Here is a 22,164-nt window from a genome sequence, read left to right as displayed (position 1 = left end):
TCTTCGACCCAGGTCGGAACGTCAGGGAAAAATTGAAGCGTCCAAAAAACAAAGCCCACCTGGCCTGACGGGAGTTGAGATGTTTACCCGATTGCACGTAAGCCAGATTCTTGTGGTCAGTCCAGACCACAAACGGTTGCTCCGCTCCCTCCAACCAGTGACGCCACTCCTCCAAGGCAAGCTTCACAGCGAGAAGCTCCCGGTTACCCACATCGTAGTTTCTCTCAGCTGGTGAAAGACGACAAGAGTAGAAGGCGCAGGGATGGAGTTTACCGTCAGTGGAGCTACGCTGGGACAGGATGGCGCCCACCCCCACATCAGACGCGTCCACCTCAACAAACTGACGGGAAGTGTCAGGTTGAGAGAGAATCGGCGCGTTGGTGAATCGGCTCTTCAAGTTCAGAAATGCTCGGTCTGCCTCAGGAGTCCAACAGAAAATTCTGGTGCAAGACTTCAGAGCAGTTAAAGGGGCGGCCACCCGGCTGTAATCACGGATAAACCTCCAATAGAAGTTTGCAAATCCCAGGAATCTCTGGAGCTGCAATCTCGTACCGGGCCGGGCCCAATCCCGAACCGCCCGAACCTTCTCTTGGTCCATCTTGATCTCACCCCTGGAGATGATGTACCCGAGGAAGGATGTAGTGTGGGCGTGAAAATCACACTTCTCTGCCTTCACAAACAGACGGTTCTCCAATAACCGCTACAGGACCTGCTTAACATGCTGGCTGTGGCTGGAAAGCTCCTTGGAGAAAATCAGGATGTCATCCAGGTAAACGAACACAAACAGACCGATCATATCCCTCAGCACGTCATTCACCAAACCTTGGAAAACTGCTGGAGCGTTGGAAATTCCAAACGGCATCACCTGGTACTCGAAATGTCCCATAGGTGTATTGAATCCAGTCAACCACTCGTCCCCCTCTTTGATCCGAACCAGATGATACGCATTGCGTAGATCAAGCTTCGTAAACACAGTAGCACCCTGTAAAGAATCGAAAGCGGAGCTCATCAAGGGCAAGGGGTACTTGTTCTTGACCGTAATATCATTCAACCCCCGATAATCAATACACGGTCGAAGAGAGCCATCCTTCTTACTCACAAAAAAAATCCAGCTCCCAGGGGTGATGACGAGGGACGAATGAGACCTGCAGCAAGAGACTCCTTTATGTAGGTCTCCAGGGCTTCCCGCTCAGGTCGAGAAATACTGTATAACCGTCCCTTGGGAAAGGCAGCTCCAGGGAACAGCTTAATTGTACAATCATAAGGTCGGTGGGGAGGAAGTGACTGAGCTTTCTGCTTACTGAAAACCTCACCCAACTCGTGATATGTTTCAGGAACCAGGGACAAATCAGGAGGAGCAGACTCACTGACCCGACTGGTGACAGCATGAGAACAGGCGGTCCTGAGGCAGTTAGCATGGCACTCAATGCTCCAACTAGTTACCTTACCAGTCACCCTATCGAACGAAGGATTGTGTTCTATTAGCCACGGGTATCCAAGAACCAGAGGAACATGGGGGGAAGGCAAAATGAAAAAATAAATAACCTCTAAATGATTCCCCGACAACAACATCTTAACCGGTTCAGTCCTCATAGTGATCCGTGCCAGACTACTGCCGTTCAGAGTGGTTGCTTCAATGGCTTCCGGTAATTGCTCCTTTGAAAGACCCAGCTGTTCCACTAAGTCGGCATCAATGAAGCTGTCATCGGCACCTGAATCGATGAAAGCATTCATCGCTAAACTCTGATTCTTATTTATGAGGGTAGCAGGAAAACGAGGTCTGACAGGACTCTTGAGAGGTTGAAACTGGCTCGCTAACAAACCTCCCAAACTTAACGAGCCGAGCAGTTTAACGGGCGCTAAGGACAAACGGAGATGTAATGTCCCGAGCTACCACAGTAGAGGCAGCTGTTGGTCTCACGTCTACGTTGGCGCTCGTCCTTAGTTAACCCGTGCCGCCCCACTTTCATAGGTTTGGGATCTGGCGGCAGGACTCCTCCACTAATCCCGTGTGAGGGAAAATGATCAATCCGTTCTGGTCCACTTCCTGACCCGAATGGTAACCGAGTCTCAGATTGATTAGATGGACCCCACTGCTTCTCCCTCCTTCTCTCTCGGACTCTATTATCTACCAGAATAGCTAAGGTGACCAAACTATCTAGGTCACTAGGCTCTGGATAGGAGATCAGCTCGTCCTTGAGTTGCTCCGACAACCCCTGGTAAAAAAACGCTTGTAGTGATTCCTCATTCCAACCACACTCCACAGCCAATGTCCTGAATTCTATCACAAAGTCTGCCACACTGCGAGCTCCTTGGCGAAGAGAGAACAAACGTTTAGCTGCATCATTACCTCAGACTGGATGGTCAAAAAGCTCTCATCTCTGCCGTGAAACCCTGGTATGACGTCATGCATGTGTCCCGTCGTTCCCAAACAGCTGAAGCCCATTCCAGAGCTCTACTACGCAGCAGCTCAATAACAAAAGCTATCCTAGCCTTATCTGTGGCGTAAGAGTAGGGCTGCAGATCAAAAACTAACCCACACTGTAAAATAAATAAACGGCATCCTCCCAGATCTCCCTCGTACTTCTCCTGTGTCGGAACCTTGGGTTCACGGAAGGAAACCGCACCAGACACGGCAGGTGAGATGGGTGAAACAGGTGGTGAATGAATCGCCGGCAAACTGAGCTGATCCTGGATTTGTGTCAAGCTTGCAGATAAGTTCTGGATTGAACCCGCTATCTCCTGTAGCGCCGTCTGGTGTTGTCCCAATGTCTTCCCCTGCTGGGTAATGGCATGGCAAACGGAGTCCAGGTCCGCTGGGTTCATCCTTGGCCGGATCGTTCTGTCACGTTCTTTCAAAATCGAACCCAGAAGCAGATCAGGACAAGGAGAGTAGGAAGAAGGTGAGTATTTATTTACAAGTGAATGTGAATGGGTAGATATATCCAGGTGGCGTAACGGGCAGCGATGGTGAGTTGATGGGAGTAAATAGGTGGATCCAATGGGGTAGCGGAATCCTCCGACGACCAGGCGGGAATGGGGTAAATGATCCGGGTGAGTAACTGAAGACAGAACAAACGGAGGTAAGTTTAAGGCAAGCAATACGTAAAAAACAACAAAACAAATTCTATCCAACTTGAGGCTGATACTATGGCACAACATACTGTTCATGGCTAACGATCCGGCAGGGAATGGATGTCAGGTCAGAGCTTTTGAAGGGGAGAGGTGATGATCAGGACAGGTGTGCAGATTACTGATGGGATACAGGTGCGGGTGAACATCGATCTCCCAACAAGCTAATTCGCCCGGCAACCAGACAGGACACCGGAAACACACTCCAGGACAGAAACACAGGCAAACACAGACTCAGGAAGCGGGATTTGTGACAATGATAGTGAAAATCTTTGGAGCACCTTAAATTAAGTTTAGGAAAAAAAGGCAAATTCAGTCCATCATTCCTTGAGTCAGATGGCTCATTCATCACAAAACCCACAACTACTTGAATGATTTTTTAATTGGCAAGATTAGCAAATTTAGGCATGACATGCCAGCAACAAATGCTGACACTACACATCCAAGTATATCTCACCAAATTATGAAAGACAAGAATTGTAAACTTTTGGGAAAAAATGTTTTTTGACCAGATACAATGCTATTTTACAGTGAACAAATTGACAACAGATTTTCAGTACGCTTATAGGGAAGGACATTCAACAAGCACAGCATTTACACAAATTACTGATGATTGGCTAAGAGAAATTAATGATAAAAAGATTGGAAGATATGAAGAGGGGACGCAACACCCTGCTACAACTCAACTTCCCGTGGAGTGAAAGAGGTATGGGACTGTAGGTGCGAGTAAGTATGACAAAAGGCTGAGAATATACAGTTTATTAGGAATTTATTCCTTCACACAGTAATATGGGGAAAAGGGGCTGGATGGAACCAAAGCAAAGAAAGTAAATGTCAAAGCCCCCTCTCCTACCTTACCTCCCTACCCACTACTTATCTAACTTAGCACCACCTGGTGCGATAACCAAAATACAGGGGGTGGTCCACCCAGGTCTTACCCAGTGTGCATAGACAGAGTATATACTACGGGTATATGTATGCCCGCGGGCCTCTTGCCTAAGCACTCCCCAGGTGCCTTCCCCTTCCCCCCTGGGAACAAATGAAACAGACTATTAAACAATCCACTTCACAACAAAACTGAGAAAAAACTAACTCAGGCCATTAAAGAAGCTCTGACAAAGCAACAAACACAGAACATACCAAAGCTGCTACCAAGAACAACTAAACATAATACATACTATCTACCAACATGAGGTTAGCTTCAGAATGGGTGGCAAGGAATAAATTAATCCTAAATATTTCAAAAACTAAAAGCATTGTATTTGGGACAAATCATTCACTAAACCCTAAACCTCAACTAAATATTGTAGTGAATAATGTGGTAATTGAGCAAGTTGAGGTGCCTAAACTGCTTGGAGTAACCCTGGATTGTAAAACTGTCACGGTCAAACATATTGATACAACAGTAGCTAAGATGGGGAGAAGTATGTCCATAATAAACCACAGCTCTGCTTTCTTAACAACACTATCAACAAGGCAGGTTCTACAGGCCCTAGTTTTGTCGCACCTGGACTACTGTTCAGTCATGTGGTCAGGTGCCACAAAGAGGGATTTAGGATAATTGCAATTGGCTCAGAACAGGGCAGCACGTCTGTATCTGGATGTACACAGAGAGCTAACATTATAATATGCTTGTCAATATGCATTATGGAACAGCGGGGACTGTGAGGAAACTCAAACACGGGCACAGATATGTGGTGACCTGAGGGCACTCAATGTGTTGTGAAATCTGTTGTGAATGTATTGTAATGTTTTTAAATTGTATAACTGCCTTAATAGGGTTGGACCAAAGGCAGAGTAGCTACTGCCTTGGCAGCAGCTAATGGGGATCCATAATAAATACAAGTACAAATACCACCTGGTATAAAGGTATCTGGATGGCAAGCAGTTCAGCCCCAGTGATGTACTGAGATTTACACACTACCATCTGTAGCGCCTTGCGGTCGGGTACCGGATCCTTCAGTGGGATTCTGGAGACGGTTTTGGACACAACATGGACCACCTCTTCCAGTTCAGCTTGAGTTGGTGGTTTATTGAGAAACTGCCCTGTCAGTGGATTATAAGACCTGGTGTTGACATTCAACATTCATTAATTAGTTAGGTGTGACATTTCTCTGGCCCATCCCTCAGCTGTATACCTAATGTTGTGGACTGTGATGTGCATTGTCAAAAGTCACACTGGTGTCCTCTTCCTTTTCCACAAAGCTTTGAAAAGTAGCTATGCGAGTGTATACTTACTGTTTTCCAATTCAAAATCACACTGGTGTCCTCTTCCTTTGCCACAAAGCTTTGAAAATTAGCTATGCGAGTGTATACTTAATGTTTTCCAATTCAAGTATCGGTTTCTTCTTTGAGTGTCTTTCCCAGATGTTTTTAGAATATTTTGCACTTGTTTTGATGTTTCTATGACAATCAATGAAAAAATGATTGTGAACGAGATATAAATGCATTTTTACATGATTTAATTATTTCTATAAAATCAAAACTTTACTTTTTATGAAGGATCAACGTTTGTAAAAGTAGGCCAGACCTTTTTAGAATAATTAGCAATTGTTTTGATGTTTCTATGACAATCAATGCAAAAGTGATTGCGAACAAGAGATTTGGGCTCCCGAGTGGTGTAGCGGTCTAAGGCACTGCATCTCAGTGCTAGAGGCGTCACTACAGACCCTGGTTTGATTCCAGACTGTATCACAACCGGCCATGTTTGGGAGTTCCATAGGGCGGCGCACAATTGGCCCAGCGTCTTCCGGGTTAGGGTTTGGCCGGGGTAGGCCGTCATTGTAAATAAGAATTTGTATTAACTGACTTGCCTAGTTAAATAAAGGTTAAATAAATAAAAAATAATGGTGAATGTCTGTTGAATGTCTGAGACAAAACCCACCTCTGAAACAACGACCAACCCAGGGCCATAGCAAAACATGTCACAGTTGGTTGCATGGGTTAACGGCATCACCGGCCTGAATCTAATCCAGTCTGGAGAAAGTCCTTTTGTAAAGCATAGAATTAGCTTCCAAATTAGATTGTTATTTCTTAAGCTATGTTTATAATTGATGGATGATTACAATTGTTGACCCTGTTTGTCTGTTAGACAAAGTGCCCCGCTGGGTGCCAGACCGATCCCCTGGTCATGAATGGATGCTGGGATCTACCACACAAGAAGGTTAGACCACTCTGAGTCTCTGACGTGTTAGCCAAGGTGGCCTCATTACCACCAGACAAAATGCAGATAGGCACAGTATCTGTCTCGGCTGGGAAGGACAATGAAAGATGAAAGCTGCACATTGTTATATTACAGAACACTTCTTCTATGGTATTATGTAAAGGGTTGTTTATTCTACATGGACCTGTTACTACATTTGAAAGTTATCAAAACACTTAGTTTAGAATATCTACATAAATTCAACAATTGCGTTCTCATATTACTCTGTAGGTTACTGACATACTCAAAGCTTCCTCCAGCATCTAACCATACATCAACCTGCAGGAGGTTTGTTTGTTGCGATTGAGTGAGGGGAAACAGCTGCAGGAAAGGCTCTAACAGATGGGTGTGTCTTCGTGGTGGCAAGGACACACTCAAGAAACACCCACTGCAAACCACAAGCCAACTCAGGTTTGGCTTCTGTCATAGCCGCCAGCATTTCTTGAGGAGCAAGCCAAAAAATTAGGTCAAATCAGTGGTGCAGTTCCCCTTTAACTGTGGACAATCACCTCACTATATAGCCTATTGTATGTATTGACGTTCATATTGCAATATACAGCCTTACCTATGGGTCTTGTGTCCATGAAATGGTATCTCAGCCTACTCAGTGACATAAACAGATTACAATTCTGAAGAGTTAACACAAATATTAGTGTATTCATGGGGATCTGTTATTCAGAGCCCCATGAAATGACACCATATAAACATTCTACAGACGCTACTGACTATTCCCTACAATACTTTTACTGTGGCACCCAGAATAGGTTTTGCTCTATAAGCCAACATGTAATCGATATGCAGTGATTCGCATTGGTGGCATTTATGGGACCTTAAAAAGTTTTAAAACCCAAATTTAATGCAAATGTCACTTAAATATGAACAAATATCAATCCTTATTTTATGTTTAAACAATAATTTATAATAAATGATGAATAAATAAAGGTTATTATATTGACACTTTTCTACTATTACGTGGGGTACTTTTATTTAGAAATGATTCAACATTTCGCGAACCGGAAGTGTTTTTTTAGTGCTGCTGACGAGACGCTGATTAGATTTATCAGATTTAGTTGATTTCGTAAAAATGTGTGGGCCTGTGCGCTGGTTGTGTGAGATAATGCTATATTATTTGAATCCTCAATGCAAGCCCTGGCGAAACATCTCTTCAACAAGTAGCCTAGCCTACGGTGTTGCTCCATAAAAGAACAGCGCTGTGTAGATAAATGTGTTGATCCATCAAGAAGGGAAGGGTAGCCTACATTTTTTTCCCCGGAGAAAGGACAAATCGGGATAAGGAGGCTATTTTTCAGAAGGGACATCGTCAGGACAGTCAAATGTGAGACATTGCAAATTATGATAATTTAGCCTTATATAAATAGAGCAATAACACTCTTTACAGTGTTCAAATAAAATGATTGGCATGCAATGTATTATTAATGTATGCAAGTGGCATGCGATTTTGCTGTATTTAAACCATACAGTGTCGACACATTCAAATAAGCATCATGACGAGTACGCTATTTGAACGCATTTACAGTCGATGCCCTATTCTGTGGTGCATTGCATAACAGTGTTAATATCATTTAGAAGTAGGCCTATTATTGCTATAGAAAATTAGGCTACAGTTGTTATAAATAGCCTATAAAGATAATAGCTATTTGACCTTGCTATTCGGGATACCTTGGGACGTCCAACTCTGCCGTCACCCCATGGAAGTTGAAACGTAAAATGATTCATTATTATATCCAAGGGGGGGACATATAAATCAGAAATATCAGTAAATGTCATCAAGAAAAATAGTATTTTCGCTGCAGCTATCTTTTTAAATAAGGGTGGCTTTTAAATAGGCCTAACTGGATATTAGATTACCACTCTTACCCTGTATTCTGCCTGTTCTCTAGAAAGTCTCTCCTTGGACAATTGGCATTTATTCGTTTGCACTTTAATAGCGTGATGAAGCATCCACTTAAAGGCACATTATATTTCATTGCAATGATCAAGCTCCAGTCTTCCTAAATTTTAAACAAATGTGCATGGTAAATACTTGCATGCATCCAAAAAGTGAATGGAGAAAGCATATTGTGAATGAAAAAGCCTATAAAAACAGTAGCTTATGTAACAAATCAATTAATTAATGCAATAGTCTGAGAATATTTCTTCCATTAGAAAATAAGTGTTGGTTGAAGGAATTAAACCCACATCAAATGTACTATTTTTGTTATTTCCAAGGTAATTTCGGGGGAAGCAACTTCAGTCCCTACCATTTCTTACTTTGCTCAAACAAAGTCTTTCTGGATAACATCTCAAAGGAATATCATACTCTCAAGTGTTCAAAGAGACTGTTGGGATATTTTTTGATAGCTTTTGAGGCTTCTCAGCCCTAGGATCTGTACTATCGTGCTACATTACACCCGAGGACATGTCTGCTGTGCGGCTGCTGCTCCTGTCTCTGCTTTGTGCCCTCTTTGGTATGTGAGTGTAGATGTGTAGACTGAACATTTGTGGATAGTCACAACATCTTTCAACATATGGATATTTGTCTGTATACTGTTGAATTATGAAGCTACCCATTTCTACAAACAAAATATTGCACTAATAACAACTCTTCTCTCCTGTAAACAAGTATCCCTGTGCCATGGGGCCTGTGCAGAGGTGGACTCGGACACTGAGGCCGTTGCAGGCAAAGGGTTCAAACTGGGCTGTATCTCCTGTAAGATGAGGCCCGAGGTGGAGGCTTCTGCCACGGTCGACTGGTATTTCAAGGCCAAAGGGGAAGCTGACTTTGCTCATGTGAGTATCTGAGACTGATTATGATTGCTATAGTATTCCAAATTACTGCCATGGTAGTAGATTGTAGGATTAGGGTTGGGGTTTTGTTTGCTCTGGTGCCCACATAAAACATGCTGCCACGATAGTCTACAGTCTGTTTAGAGTATGCCAGTGCTTTTAAAAATGGGTTAGGTTTACATAGTCCTCTACACCAGGGTTTCTCAAACTGGGTGCTGGGTCCCCCTGGATGCACATTTTGTTTTTTACCCCAGCTCTACACAGCTGATTAAAATATCCAACTCATCATGAAGCTTTGATTATTTCAATCAGCTGTGTAGTGCAAGGGCAAAAACCTAAACGTGCATCCAGGGGGCCCCAGGACCGAGTTTGGGAAACGCCGCTCTAGACAAACCTGTCTTACGCCACATGGCCCAGAGCCCATCCCTAAGCACACAACCACAAGGCACAACGCACAAAGGTATGCACACACACACACACACACACACACAATGTCCAACCACATGATATGGCAGAGTGCTGCATGCAGTTACTATTGACTCAACCTGGATGCCATTTTAGCCCTCAGAGAGCACAAGAGCCACTGGGACAGCAGATGGGCAGATAGTGCATAGCTCACAGCTATGTAACCTTGAGTATACTTTCCTACTGGAAGCCTTTTCAAAACACAGTTGCGTCCTGTTGAGTCCATTTTCTTGGATGTTGCCAGCTACGGGTCGCGATCTAGGAAGTGAAACTGGAGACGTTTTCAATGCCAGGTGAATGACCCAGATGTCATTGTGTCATTAGATATATAATTACGATGAGGAGGGCCAGCACATTGTGGATGAGCGCTTTGAGGACCGCGTGGACTGGAGCGGCAGTAAGCAGAGCAATGACATACAGGATGCGTCCATCTACCTCTTCAATGTCACCTTCAATGACTCGGGCACCTACCGTTGCTTCTTCCACCGGCTCCTGACGTACGAGTTCTACGAATACCAGACCGTTGTCAGCAAGCTTGTGCACCTGACAGTGGTGGCTAAAGGTTCAGTATTACTATACAGACTCATGGCTTTGCATGCAATTGGAATTCCGATGTCAATTATCCCAATTGTTAGGAAACATTTATGACCTGTGGTTAGATTCAAAAAGTGCTTTGTAAGTGCTTAGTGAGAGACTCTGTGGTGCCTTTTGAGTACTTTGACCCCCCTTCCCCCCTCGCTGTCTCTACAGCCACCAGAGGGACTGCCTCCATAGTCTCTGAGGTGATGATGTACGTGTCCATCATCGGGCTACAGGCTTGGCTCTACATAGAGATGGTATACTGCTACAGAAAGATCTCTGCTGCAGGAGAGGAAGCATTACGAGAAAGCGCGTGAGTCACCCTACTTCCTCTCATGCTGCTGTATCCTTTCATTTTAGGTCCTCCTCTATTGTCTCCCTCCGTATACAGTAATCTCACTGTCCTCCCTTCCTTGTATGCTCTGTACCTGTCCATCCTGTTGATTTGAATTCTCTACTGTCTTTCAAAGTGCTGAGTCGTACAATTACTCTGTTCCCATTTGTTCAATATTATCTGTCTTTCTCTCTATTTGTTGTCCTTTCCACTCCCACTCTCTCTCAATCTTTCCATCCTTGTGTCGTCATATTTGCCACTCTAGAAAAGCCAAAGAAGGTATATTTCCTAAATAAAATGTGTGTGCTTGCCTCAGCAGTCGTGAAGTGTTAAAACCAATTATGTTCAGTCTCTGATTGGATGTTAGCTCAGCTGATACTGCTTGCTTTGCGTCTCTACATTAAAGCAATAGGTCTGGTTACTTAAGTTGGATGGATGATTGCTTGATGGAAGGCTAAAGGAAGTTATGGATGGATGAAAAAAGGCTGGAGTGATGAATGAAGGTTAGAGGGGTTGTTGGATGGATAAAGAACATTTAGAGGGGTAAGTGGATGGATAAAGAGAGGTTAAAGGGATTAATGAATAGATGAAGAGAGGTTGAAAGATTGGAATAAACGTAGGAGATATGCAGTGTAGTTGAAATGATTGAAATGCTTTAAGTGATGAGTGGCTAGAATGGTTATACTGTAAGATGGATAGATGGATGAATAAAATGTGAATGGAAGGATAATAAGCAGGTGATGATATTCTAACCACTTCTCTTTCTCCTTTCTTTCCAGGAATGCAGAATATTTAGCTATTGCCTCGGAGAGTAAAGATAACTGTGGTGTGCAAGTGGCAGAATAACCCAGGTTTGTCATGAGAAAAAAACATAATCAGCAAGCCAAAGGAAGCATAGTGTATTTATCTTGTTTGACACATGGGCAAGTTAGAATAGCTTAGAAAGAGTGATGCCTTACTGTCAGTGGGAAGATTGTAAGGAGAAACTAAAAAAGCTCTCAGAGACCTTTACAAAGATGGCACCGCTTTTTGGATCTTGGATCTAATTTAGGATCTAACACATCCACTGAACAATCAATATGCAGTACTACCATCAGGGCGCAGACTCAGGTGTTTACCTCCTAAAAACAAGAGTGACACTAACAATTGTGTACCAGCATCAGTATGGCTTTTAAATGAAAATTTAAAAATTACAGAGGGGGAGTTACAAAATAGGAGAGAGGGGGGTTACAAAATAGGGGAGATTCGTGTTACAAAATAGGGGAGAGGCGTGTTACAAAATAGGGGAGAGGCATGTTACAATATAGGGGAGAGGCATGTAACCTGTCGGGAGGTAGACAGCACATGGTGCTGAAATTAGGCTAATTCAAGTAATTAATTTCAACAGTCTTGAAGGCTATCCGTAGATTTGCCAGCCAATTCCTCCAATAGTGTCACCACTCCTTAAAAACCTCTGTGTCCGTGAAGAGCTTGGTGTGGTAAGTTAAAACCATTGCTCGAATTGAGGGGGTAGGTCTTTGAAGGTATGCCATAGCCTACTTTTTGTCAAAGAACATGTCAAAATGCATACTCCTTTGTTAGTTTAAGATTTATAAGAAACTAAAACATGTTCTGATTATATAAAGCGATTTACAACAACGCTTTCCTCCACGATGCTCTATGCTAGAAGCAAGCAACACAAGAAAGATGTGTCTGATGCATATGGTGATATCTTTGGTTCATCTCTGTGGCATTCAGAGGCTGAGCCAGGAAGTTGGATGTAGGGGAGATCGGGGAACAAAGTAACACAGGTCAGTTGTAACAGCTTAATAACTCAAATTAGAAACCACTTAGAAATCTGTTATTCAATGTGCTAATGTTTGGTTAGTGTCTAAATGCCTAGGAAGGTTCGTTTAAATCCTTCAATTATTTTGTATTTTATTGTAATGAAAACAAGTAAATATACTTGCTGCCTCTTTTTTTAAATTATTGACCTGTGGATCATTTCTACATGTATCCAAACACATATCATTTTTATCAGTAAGATGGGGTCTTTTGATTGGTATACTTGATGACAATAATTCTTGTTGTATTTTTGTCAAACTATTCAGATTAGTAGAGGGTCTTATGTTGGGGGGTTTAGATGTAACATAAAACTGTGTATGGTATTTAGACACATTGACATCATGATATAAAATGTCACTTCTTTACATCAAGTTTAGCAGTACAGCTAAGATAATACCTTAGAACAATCCACTAAAAAGTCAAATTCATACTTTTGAATGCTAATATAAAATAGTCTATCTACATTTTGGTAACTTTTGAGTTTTTGGTCAATATTACATGCCTGAAAGATAAAAATCAAAATATCAGTTTAAAATCATAATTGTTTATCATTGAAGACAGTATTACATTTAACCCCACATACTGGTTTAATTGTAACATTTCACTCCTTCCACTTTCGGTTGAATTGCAAAGGACTGGTATGTTGTAGTTACAGTGTGTAATGGTAGCTGAGATGCGTAAGTTGTTTGTAGAACAATATTGTTCATCTAACTCAATAACATTTTCATAATATAGCCCAACCCTAAAAGTGTTACTTGGTGTTACCCGGTCTCCTTCAATCAGATAGGCCTACAGTGTGTAACTCCGTCGCTTTCAATTGAGCTATTCGCTTTCTGTTAAAGAGATGTTTAAATGCTCAATGCAGATGTTTTTATATCAATATCATTTCTGGGTAACAATTAGGTACCTTACTGTAGTAGTTTTCCATTAAAATTGGCAAAAAAATTTTAGCAAAAAATCGAAGTTAAGTAAGAATTTATGCTAGGACTGGAAACTAGCTGTTATTGGCAGAAAGTTTTGGAACTCTCTTTGTTGTTATTGGTCTATTAACCAATTGACCACATGGTGATGTCACCATGGAAAGCTGAAACTCCTGCCCATGCAAACCTGGTTAGATTGTATTTTCAACCAGCAACTTTCAGGAAATAACACTGATCACATTTTTTCAGACTTTTACAGTGTTTGTTTCATCAACTGTTGTACAATATGGTACAAAACACAAGAAAACAGAATTTTAGGGACGCACTTGTGGCGTTCTCTTTTTGGGTTAAGTCACTGAAGAGTAGTTATCAGTTAAAGCTTAAATTGTTCTGTGTCAGACCTCTTTCTGGATTGGAAAGGTAACTTTAGGCTAAAATGCATATGACGTCTCAGATCAAATGATTTGCAAACAGCGTCAGTTTCGTTGCAAACAAGTCACACTGGTTTGACATGGGGAAATGTGGTAAGATTTTTTTATTTTACCTTTATTTAACCAGGCAAGTCAGTTAAGAACATATTCTTATTTTCAATGACGGCCTGGGAACAGTGGGTTAACTGCCTGTTCAGGGGCAGAACGACAGACACCTTGTCAGCTCGGGGGTTTGAACTCGCAACCTTCCGGTTACTAGTCCAACGCTCTAACCACTAGGCTACGCTGCCGCCCCAAGATGAACGCATATCTATTCCATGGAAAGTTTATTTTCTAAATCTGCTTTTCTTTTGGGACTTTTTGAGAGCGACATTTTCTCTTGCAAACGAGCTGATTGTTTTGAGCTAATAAAAAGTAGAGTACCAAGAAAGACCAAACTCATTTATTAGAGACATTGTTGATTTTATCAAAATGATTATGTTATTGTCATTGAATTGATAATGTACTTACCAGATGCCAGTGTTAAAAATAGTGTACTGTAGGTCTATAAATTGGGCAGCTATTATTTTATGTTCTGGTCCGCCGACTAATAGCTGAGAAAAACTGTGGTATTAAAAAAAAAACATTCTGCTAATGTCTTTAGTCGTAAAATTAAAACTGAAGTAGTATTTTTTTCAGGAGCCTTTTTTTGCCACTGATCGTAGTAGTAAGGCCCAGGCCTACATTGTCACATATTTTGAGTTAATTCAAAAAAAAATTCATACATTTTTTCAAGTACAAGGGGAGGATCATGTGGGAAAAATGTAATGTTGGGGAGGAGGGTGCGTTTTTGGGGGGGACATATCGAGTTGGATAATTTTCGTACGGTCCCTTACATTTATCTTTAATTTACCGTCTAAGCATTTGTATCTGTCATGTGTGAATGTCACTGTTAATTTGTTTACAATATACACTACAATACCAAAAGTATGTATACACCTATTTATCGAACATCTCATTCCAAAATCATGAGCATTAATATATGCATCACTCCAGAGAACTCGTTTCCACTGCTCCAGAGTCCAATGGCAGCGAGCTTTACAGCCGACGCTTGGCATTGTGCATGGTGATCTTAGGCTTGTGTGGGACTGCTTGGCCATGGAAACCCATTTCATGAAGCTCCCGACAAACAGTTTTTGTGCTGACGTTGCTTCCAGAGGCAGTTTGGACCTTGGTAGTGAGTGTTGCAACCGAGGAAAGACGATTGGTCCGCTCTTCAGCACTCGACGGTGCCATTCTGTGAGCTGGGTCGTTGTTGCTCCTAGACGTTTCCACTTCACAATAACAGCACTTACAGTTGACCGGGGTAGCTCTAGCAGAGCAGAAATTTGACTTGTTGGGAAGGTGGTATCTTATGATGGTTTCACGTTGAAAGTCTGAGCTCTTCAGTAAGGCCATTCTACTGCCAATGTTTGTCTATGGAAATTGCATGGTTGTATTCTCAATTTTATAAACGCCAGCAACAGGTGTGTCTGAAATAGCTGAATCCACTAATTTGAAGGGGTGTCCACATACTTTTGTATACATATATCTTATCTGACTTGCCATAACTGAAGTTCCTTCTGGAAAAAAAGTAATTCTATTCTATGCACACAATTCAACCAGATTCAAGCATCAAGCGAGTGGAGAGGTAATTATTGTAGAATCGAGGCTTGTCATGGATATGCACATTTACATCTAACAAGAGTTCAACTGTACTTGACCTCTCTCTTGTCACAGGACGAACCATGTGTAATGTATTGATGTTTAATTCTGCTTTCAGGAATTCAAGCAGTGCCATCTACATACTGGCCTCATCACTGATACGACCCCTTGTTTTGCATGAACCGGAAGATGTATAGTATCTTTGAATCTTTATTACCTTTCCTGTTACAATGTTAATGGATAAATGTGATATGATGACATGATTACTTTTAGAGTAGTATGTGTATGAATCCTATTTTTCAGTTGTAATGGTATCTCCCTTTAAAGTGTATGTACATTTATATTAATAAGAGGTATTGTGAGCATAAGGACACAAGGCGAAATGCAGGCACAGGAAGCAGATGGTTGAGCTCCAATATTTATTAATCCAAGGGGTAGGCAAAATGTAGGTCAGGGACAGGCGAGAGTTCACGAACTGTGTCAGAGTCCAAAACAGTACCAGGCAAAGGACAGTCTTGAGGTCAGGTCAGACAGGGTGTTCAGTAACCAGATTGGAGTCCAAACAGTATAAGGGGATAGGCAGGCTTAAAGACAGAACAGGCAGAGTGGTCAGGCAGGCAGGTTCAGAGTCCAAACAGGCAAGGGTCAAAACCAGGAGGACTAGAACCAAAAGAGACTGGGAAAAAATAGGAGCAAGAAAAACCGCTGGTTGACTTGGCAAACAAGGCAAACTGGCACAGAGAGACAGGAAACGCGGATATATACACCGGGGATAATAAGCAACACCTGGAGGGGGTGGAGACGATCACAAGGACAAGTGAAACAGATCACGGTGTGACAGTGAGAGAATTATTTTGATTGAAGTGTTATCGCGAGATCACCTTGGAATTAGAATACTAGAATGGACATGAACTTTCTTATGATAGAGTAAAAGGTCAGCCATTTTGGTAAAGGAGTTGGGTCAACCACAATGGTCAGCGAGTGCTGTGAGAAGATGTTATTTAAAACAATGAATTTAAAACAATGACTTTGAAAATGATATGCACAGTAATGTTTATTAGCTAGCTAGTCTGCCAGTTTAATTAGAATGATTCCATCATTTTTTCCTAAATGACTGCCAATATGTCTGACATTCCAAACAAACAATGTAGTCAATACACAGGCTGAAATCAGTTGGTGATATGACTTAGACAAAATGTAAATGCAACAAGTAACTGATATTGTATTATATTATAAGATTCAAAACTTTCCAAGAAAACAAACATTGAAAACATTTTTGAGGCAATTTATACAGAACATTTCTATAAAACCTGTATTTACAGGTCAAAAGTTTGGAAACCTTCTCATTCCAGAGTTGTTCTTTAATGTTACTATTTTCTAACACATGGAATAATGTAGTAACCCAAAAATTAAAATATGTTTTACATTTTAGATTATTCAAATTAGCCACCCTTTGCCTTGATGACAGCTTTGCACACTCTTGGCATTTTCTCAACCAGCTTTATGAGGTAGTCATCTGGAATACATTTCAATTAATTAGGTGTACCTTGTTAAAAGTTAACATGTGGAATTTCTTTCCTTAATGCTTTTGAGACAATCGGTTGTGTTGTGACAAGGTAGTGGTGGTATAGACAAAATACCAAGTCCATATTATGGCAAGAACAGCTCGAATAAGCAAAGAAAAACGACAGTCCATCATTACTTTAAGAAATTAAGGTCAGTCAATCTGGACATTTTCAAAAACGTTGAAAGTTTCTTCGAAGTGCAGTTGCAAAAACCGTCAAGCGCTATGATGAAACTGGCTCTCATGAGGACCCACACAGGAAAGGAAGACCCAGAGTTACCTCTGCTGCAGAGATTAAGTTCAATAGAGTTACCAACCTCAGAAATTGCAGCCCAAATAAATTATTCAGAGTTCAAGTAACAGACACATCTCAACATCAACTGTTCAGAGGAGACTGTGTGAATCAGGCCTTCATGGTCAAATTGCTGCAAAGTAACCACCACTAAAGAACACCAATAATAAAAAGAGACTTGCTTGGGCCAAGAAACACGAGCAATGGATATTAGACCAGTGGAAATCTGTCCTTTGGTCTGATGAGTCCAAATTTTAGATTTTTGGTTCATTGTGAGACGCAGAGTAGGTAAATGGATGATCTTCGCACGTGTGGTTCCCACCATAAAGCATGGAGGAGGACTGTGATGGTGTGGGGGTGCTTTGCTGGTGACCGTGATTTATGTAGAATTCAAGGCACACTAGACCAGCATGGCTACCACAGCATTCTGCAGCAATATGCCATCCCATCTGGTTTGCGCTTGGTGGGACTTTCATTTGTTTTTCAACAGTACAATGACCCAACACACCTAAAGGTTGTGTATGGGTTATTTGACCAAGAAGGAAAGTGATGGAGTGCTGCATAAGATGACCTGGTCTCCATAATCACCAGACCTCAAACCAATTGAGGTTGTTTGGGATGAGTTTGACCACAGAGTGAAGGAAAAGCAGCCAACAAGTGCCCAGGTGAAGCTGGTTGAGAGAATGCCAAGGGTGTGCAAAGTTGTCATCAATGCAAAAGGTGGCTACTTTGAAGAATATCAAATATATTTTGATTTTATTAACACTTTTTGGGTTACTACATGATGACATATGTGTTATTTCATAGTTTATGTCTTCACTATTATTCTACAATGTAGAAAATAGTTTTAAAAAATAAAGAAAAACCCTTGAATGAGTAGGTGTGTCAACTTTTGACTGGTACTTTTTAATTATGACCATATTTAGGTTGACAATAATTCTATTACACAATTTCTGATATATCACCTGCCTTACTTTTATTTTCCTGCATAAGTAAAAGCAGGAAATGAACCACCTATGCCTCTACTGCCATTCATTCCAATTTTATTTTACTACAATGACTGCCATTATCATCCCATTCTTGAACTCTGAGGGTTTATTACATACCCGCTCAAGAAATGTCATAGGACCTCTATGTATTAATAAATCCATCCACTCCACCTGTTGTATGTCTTCTAGATAATGCACAATCATCACGAAATGTACTAAACTTCAAAAGGTATTTATAATAGAATGTGATTGATTGTGGTAGACTGTCTACAATGTACAGTGTTGTGATGATAAATCAAAAAAATAAACCTCATTGAAGTGAAGATTGATCTTACCCGTTTTTATATTGAACTTTTAATTGTCTCACAAGAACTCACAAGAACGCCCAAACATTTCAAGCTAACTGCATCAGCAAAAGACCCATTCATTTAAGTATAACCTTTCCTGCGAACAGTACATGCAAATCTCACCAAATTCATAATAGATGTTGATAACTTCTCAAACCCCAACTTTACTTACATAGCCTTTCTCCTATACAGCTGGCACAAGTAATGTAGTGGAGGTTAAACATGTAAATGCCTATCAATTGGAGTAAAATGCAAAATATTGGGAGCGTTTACGTTACTCACTACAAACGACAATCACTGTTTACCCCCTCCAATATTTTTTTTGCCACTACTGCAGCTGGTACACACAGTCAGTATTGGGGTACTGAGGTGGGTTGATCTGGTACTCAGGAAACGTCCCTAGATACTGGTGGCATCCATGGATGTGTGTTGCTGACTTCTCAGGGTGATTAGCATAACTGGCTGGAGTCCGTCTGTACTACCCTGCTCCACGTCCCAACCTGAAGAGGACATGTACAGTATATCCGGAAAGTATTTACACCCCTTGATTTTTCCACATTTTGTTACGTTACAGCCTTGGTTTAAAATTGATTATATTGGGGTTTTTTCTCTTCAATCTACACACAATACCCCATGATGACAAAGTGAAAATAGGTTTAGAAAATTAGGCACGTTTATTGAAAATAAAAAACATATATCATATTTACCTTTGGCAGTGATTACAGCCTCGTGTCCTCTTGGCACACCTGTATTTGGGGAGTTTCTCCCATTCTCTGCAGATCCTCTCAAGCTCTGTCAGGTTGGATGGGGGAGCGTCGCTACACAGCTATTTTCAGAACTCTCCAGAGATGTTCGATCGGGTTCAAGTCTGTGCTCTGGCTGGGCCACTCAAGGACATTCAGAGACTTGTCCCGAAACCACTCCTGCGTTATGGTTGTGTGCTTAGGGCCATTGTCCTGTTGGAAGGAGAACCTTCTCCGCTCTGGAGCAGGTTTTCATCAAGGATCTCTGTACTTTGCTCCGTTCATCTTTCCCTTGATTTTGACTAGTCTCCCAGTCCCTGAAAAACATCCCCACAGCATGATGCTGCCACCACCATGCTTCACCGTAGGGATGGTGCCAGGTTTCCTCCAGATGTGACGCTTGGCATTTAGGCCAAAGAGTTCAATCTTGGTTTAATCAGACCAGAGAATCTTGTTTCTCAGTGTCTGAGAGTCTTTAGGTGCCTTTCGGCAAACTCCAAGCGGACTGTCATGTGCTTTTCACTGAGGAGTTGTTTCCATCTGGCCACTCTACCATAAAGGCCTGATTGGTGGAGTCCTGCAGAGATGGTTGTCCTTGTGGATGGTGTTCCCATCTCCACAGAGGAACCAGAGTGACCCATCAGGATCTTGGTCATCTCCCTGACCAAGGCCCTTCCCCAGATCTGTGCCTCGACACAATCCTGTCTCGGCACTCTTTGTACAATTCCTTTTACCTCATGGCTTGGTCAGGGAGGGGCCCACCTATGTGAGGGGATGTCGATTCTAGCATTTAAATTCAACCTTTATTTAACTAGGCAAGTCAGTTAAGAACACATTTTTATTTGCAATGACGACCTAACGGGGAAATGTGGGTTAACTACGTTGTTCAGGGGCAGAACGACAGATTTTTACCTTGTCAGCTCAGGGATTCAATCCAGTAACCTGGCCCAATGCTCTAACCACGAGGCTACCTGCCGCCCCTATGGGTACAGAGGTCTTCTTCAGCAGGTCCAGGATGGAGCCAAAAGGCACAAGACAAGGACTTTGACACTTACCATCTCAGATGGTTATTACATTGTTCCTGTAGCTTGAAACAGATAAGATTAGCCCCCCTGCAACATTATTTTGTTGAAATATAATTCGGTTTGGACTCAACTTTTTTTTCTAACAATGAGTTAGACATGAGGAATCCAAAGAAATGTTGAAATGCCATCCACGGATTCCCCACACCAATCCCACCCCAACAACATGTATATAGTATCAGTTCTCTGTGGGCCGGGTTGGGTGTGATGGCTGTGAAGAGTAAAGGGGTGGGTGTGTGCATGTTTGGTTGGTGGGGTAGCCTACTGCTAGATACCATAATGATCATAGGAACATAGCCTATAAATCTAGGCCAGTGACAAGTGAATGTACAAAAAGAATAAAACAAAAATGTGGTTGAAAAGTTCATTTATTATGTACTGCCTATCAAGGTGTCAGTACTATATGGCATACTGTACAGTATATAAGCATATGATATGACCATAAAGCGTAATGCAGACCATATGTTGTAATTATATGGATTACACCACTGGTAGCCTAAATAAGGACATCTACAGTGGCCTTCTTTGATACCATAGATGTGCCTGGGACTGCAGTATAGACATTCAGCCAGTGGAGGCCGATGATTGGCTGAATACCTGGGGCGCGAGGTGGTTGGAGTTGTCAACAAAGCAGCATGACAGAAATATGATGCCAAGTTTTCAAACTACCGGTAGTTTCTTAGAGAAGATATAAAAAGCGATCTGTGCATTTGAACAACAGCATAAATACTTTTGTATGTCAAAACTGAATGACCACTGCTAAACTGTTTTGAACAGATTAGATTATACTATTTAGAATGAGCAGATAGCTCACGAACGAATGAGGGCACCACGGAGAAAGAATGCAACAAGCATGCAGATGCAATAAGTGAAAGCACATTATCTAATTGGCGATAGCTAGCTAGCTAACATCAGTGGTGTAAAGCACTTACGTAAAAATACTTTAAAGTACTAAGTACTTAAGTCATTTTTGGGGGTATCTGTACTTTATTAATCATATTTTTGACAACTTTTACTTTTACTTCACTACATTCTTCAAGAAAATTATTGACTTTTTACTCCATACATTTTCCCTGACACACAAAAGTACTTGTTACATTTTGAATGCTTAGCAGTAAAGGAAAATGGTCCAATTTACACACTTATCAAGAGAACATCCCTGGTTATCTCTACTGCCTCTGATTTGGTGGACTGGCTAAACACAAATTTGTGTTTAGCCAGTCCACTGGCTATCCGTAAATAAAATAATAAAATAAATAATTGTGCTGTCTGGTTTGCTTAATATAAGTCATTTGAAATGATTTTTATACTTAAGTATATTTTAGCAACTACAATTATCTTGATAAGTGTGTGAATTGAGTATTTTCATTGATAAAAAACTTTAATGAGCAAACATTCCTTCGTCAACTGGCCTCTGTAAGATGGTATAGAATCAGCTTGATCCCCTCTGTCGATCCCCACCTTTTTTGACATTTCGAGCGATATTGTCAACAAACACACCCCATAAAAAAAGAGAATTAAAACAGGTTCTGCCCCTGGTTCGACCGTGATCTTTCAGAGTTACTCCACCTCAAGAGTTGCATTTGGCTAAAGGCTCGGCACAAGCATACTCAGGCTGACTGGTTCTCGTTCAGGCAAATGAGAAATAAGTGCACTCAGGCTATCCGGGAAGGCCAAAGTTAGTTACTTTAAGGAGCAGTTCTCTCTCTGTGGGTCTAACACCAAGAAGTTCTGGAAAACGGTTAAAGACCTGGAGAATAAACCCTCCTTCTCATAGATTTCCCATGTCC

The 22,164-nt window shown here is 41.5% G+C and overlaps 1 protein-coding gene across 2 annotated transcripts; it reads left to right on the top strand.

Annotated features, from left to right (window-relative positions):
• Positions 1-7,370: 7,370 nt before the first annotated feature.
• LOC124013376 (sodium channel subunit beta-1-like) lies at positions 7,371-16,803 on the top strand. 2 transcript variants are annotated; one of them, XR_006834855.1, is made up of 8 exons: positions 7,371-7,670; positions 8,564-8,802; positions 8,958-9,124; positions 9,911-10,148; positions 10,337-10,478; positions 11,279-11,350; positions 12,237-12,289; positions 15,476-16,803. XR_006834855.1 is itself a non-coding variant. In XM_046327681.1 (7 exons), the coding sequence occupies exons 2-6, from the start codon at positions 8,754-8,756 to the stop codon at positions 11,343-11,345; spliced, it is 663 nt and encodes a 220-aa protein (XP_046183637.1). In that variant the 5' UTR covers positions 7,371-7,670; positions 8,564-8,753; the 3' UTR covers positions 11,346-11,350; positions 15,476-16,803. The 2 variants fall into 2 exon arrangements, 1 of the variants encoding a protein (XP_046183637.1); XM_046327681.1 differs by lacking the exon at positions 12,237-12,289.
• Positions 16,804-22,164: the final 5,361 nt, after the last annotated feature.

The sequence above is a fragment of the Oncorhynchus gorbuscha genome, linkage group LG24 (genome assembly GCF_021184085.1).
Source record: "Oncorhynchus gorbuscha isolate QuinsamMale2020 ecotype Even-year linkage group LG24, OgorEven_v1.0, whole genome shotgun sequence".
NCBI classification, from domain to species: domain Eukaryota; kingdom Metazoa; phylum Chordata; class Actinopteri; order Salmoniformes; family Salmonidae; genus Oncorhynchus; species Oncorhynchus gorbuscha.
This window is presented reverse-complemented; position numbering and strand designations above follow the sequence as displayed.

Coding starts and splice junctions, on each gene's coding strand:
- LOC124013376 (XM_046327681.1), top strand. CDS start 8,754: ATGTCTGCTGTGCGGCTGCTGCTCCTGTCTCTGCTTTGTGCCCTCTTT. Junction 10,149..10,336: donor CCTGACAGTGGTGGCTAAAG/GTTCAGTATTAC, acceptor CTGTCTCTACAG/CCACCAGAGGGACTGCCTCC. Junction 10,479..11,278: donor GAAGCATTACGAGAAAGCGC/GTGAGTCACCCT, acceptor CTTTCTTTCCAG/GAATGCAGAATATTTAGCTA.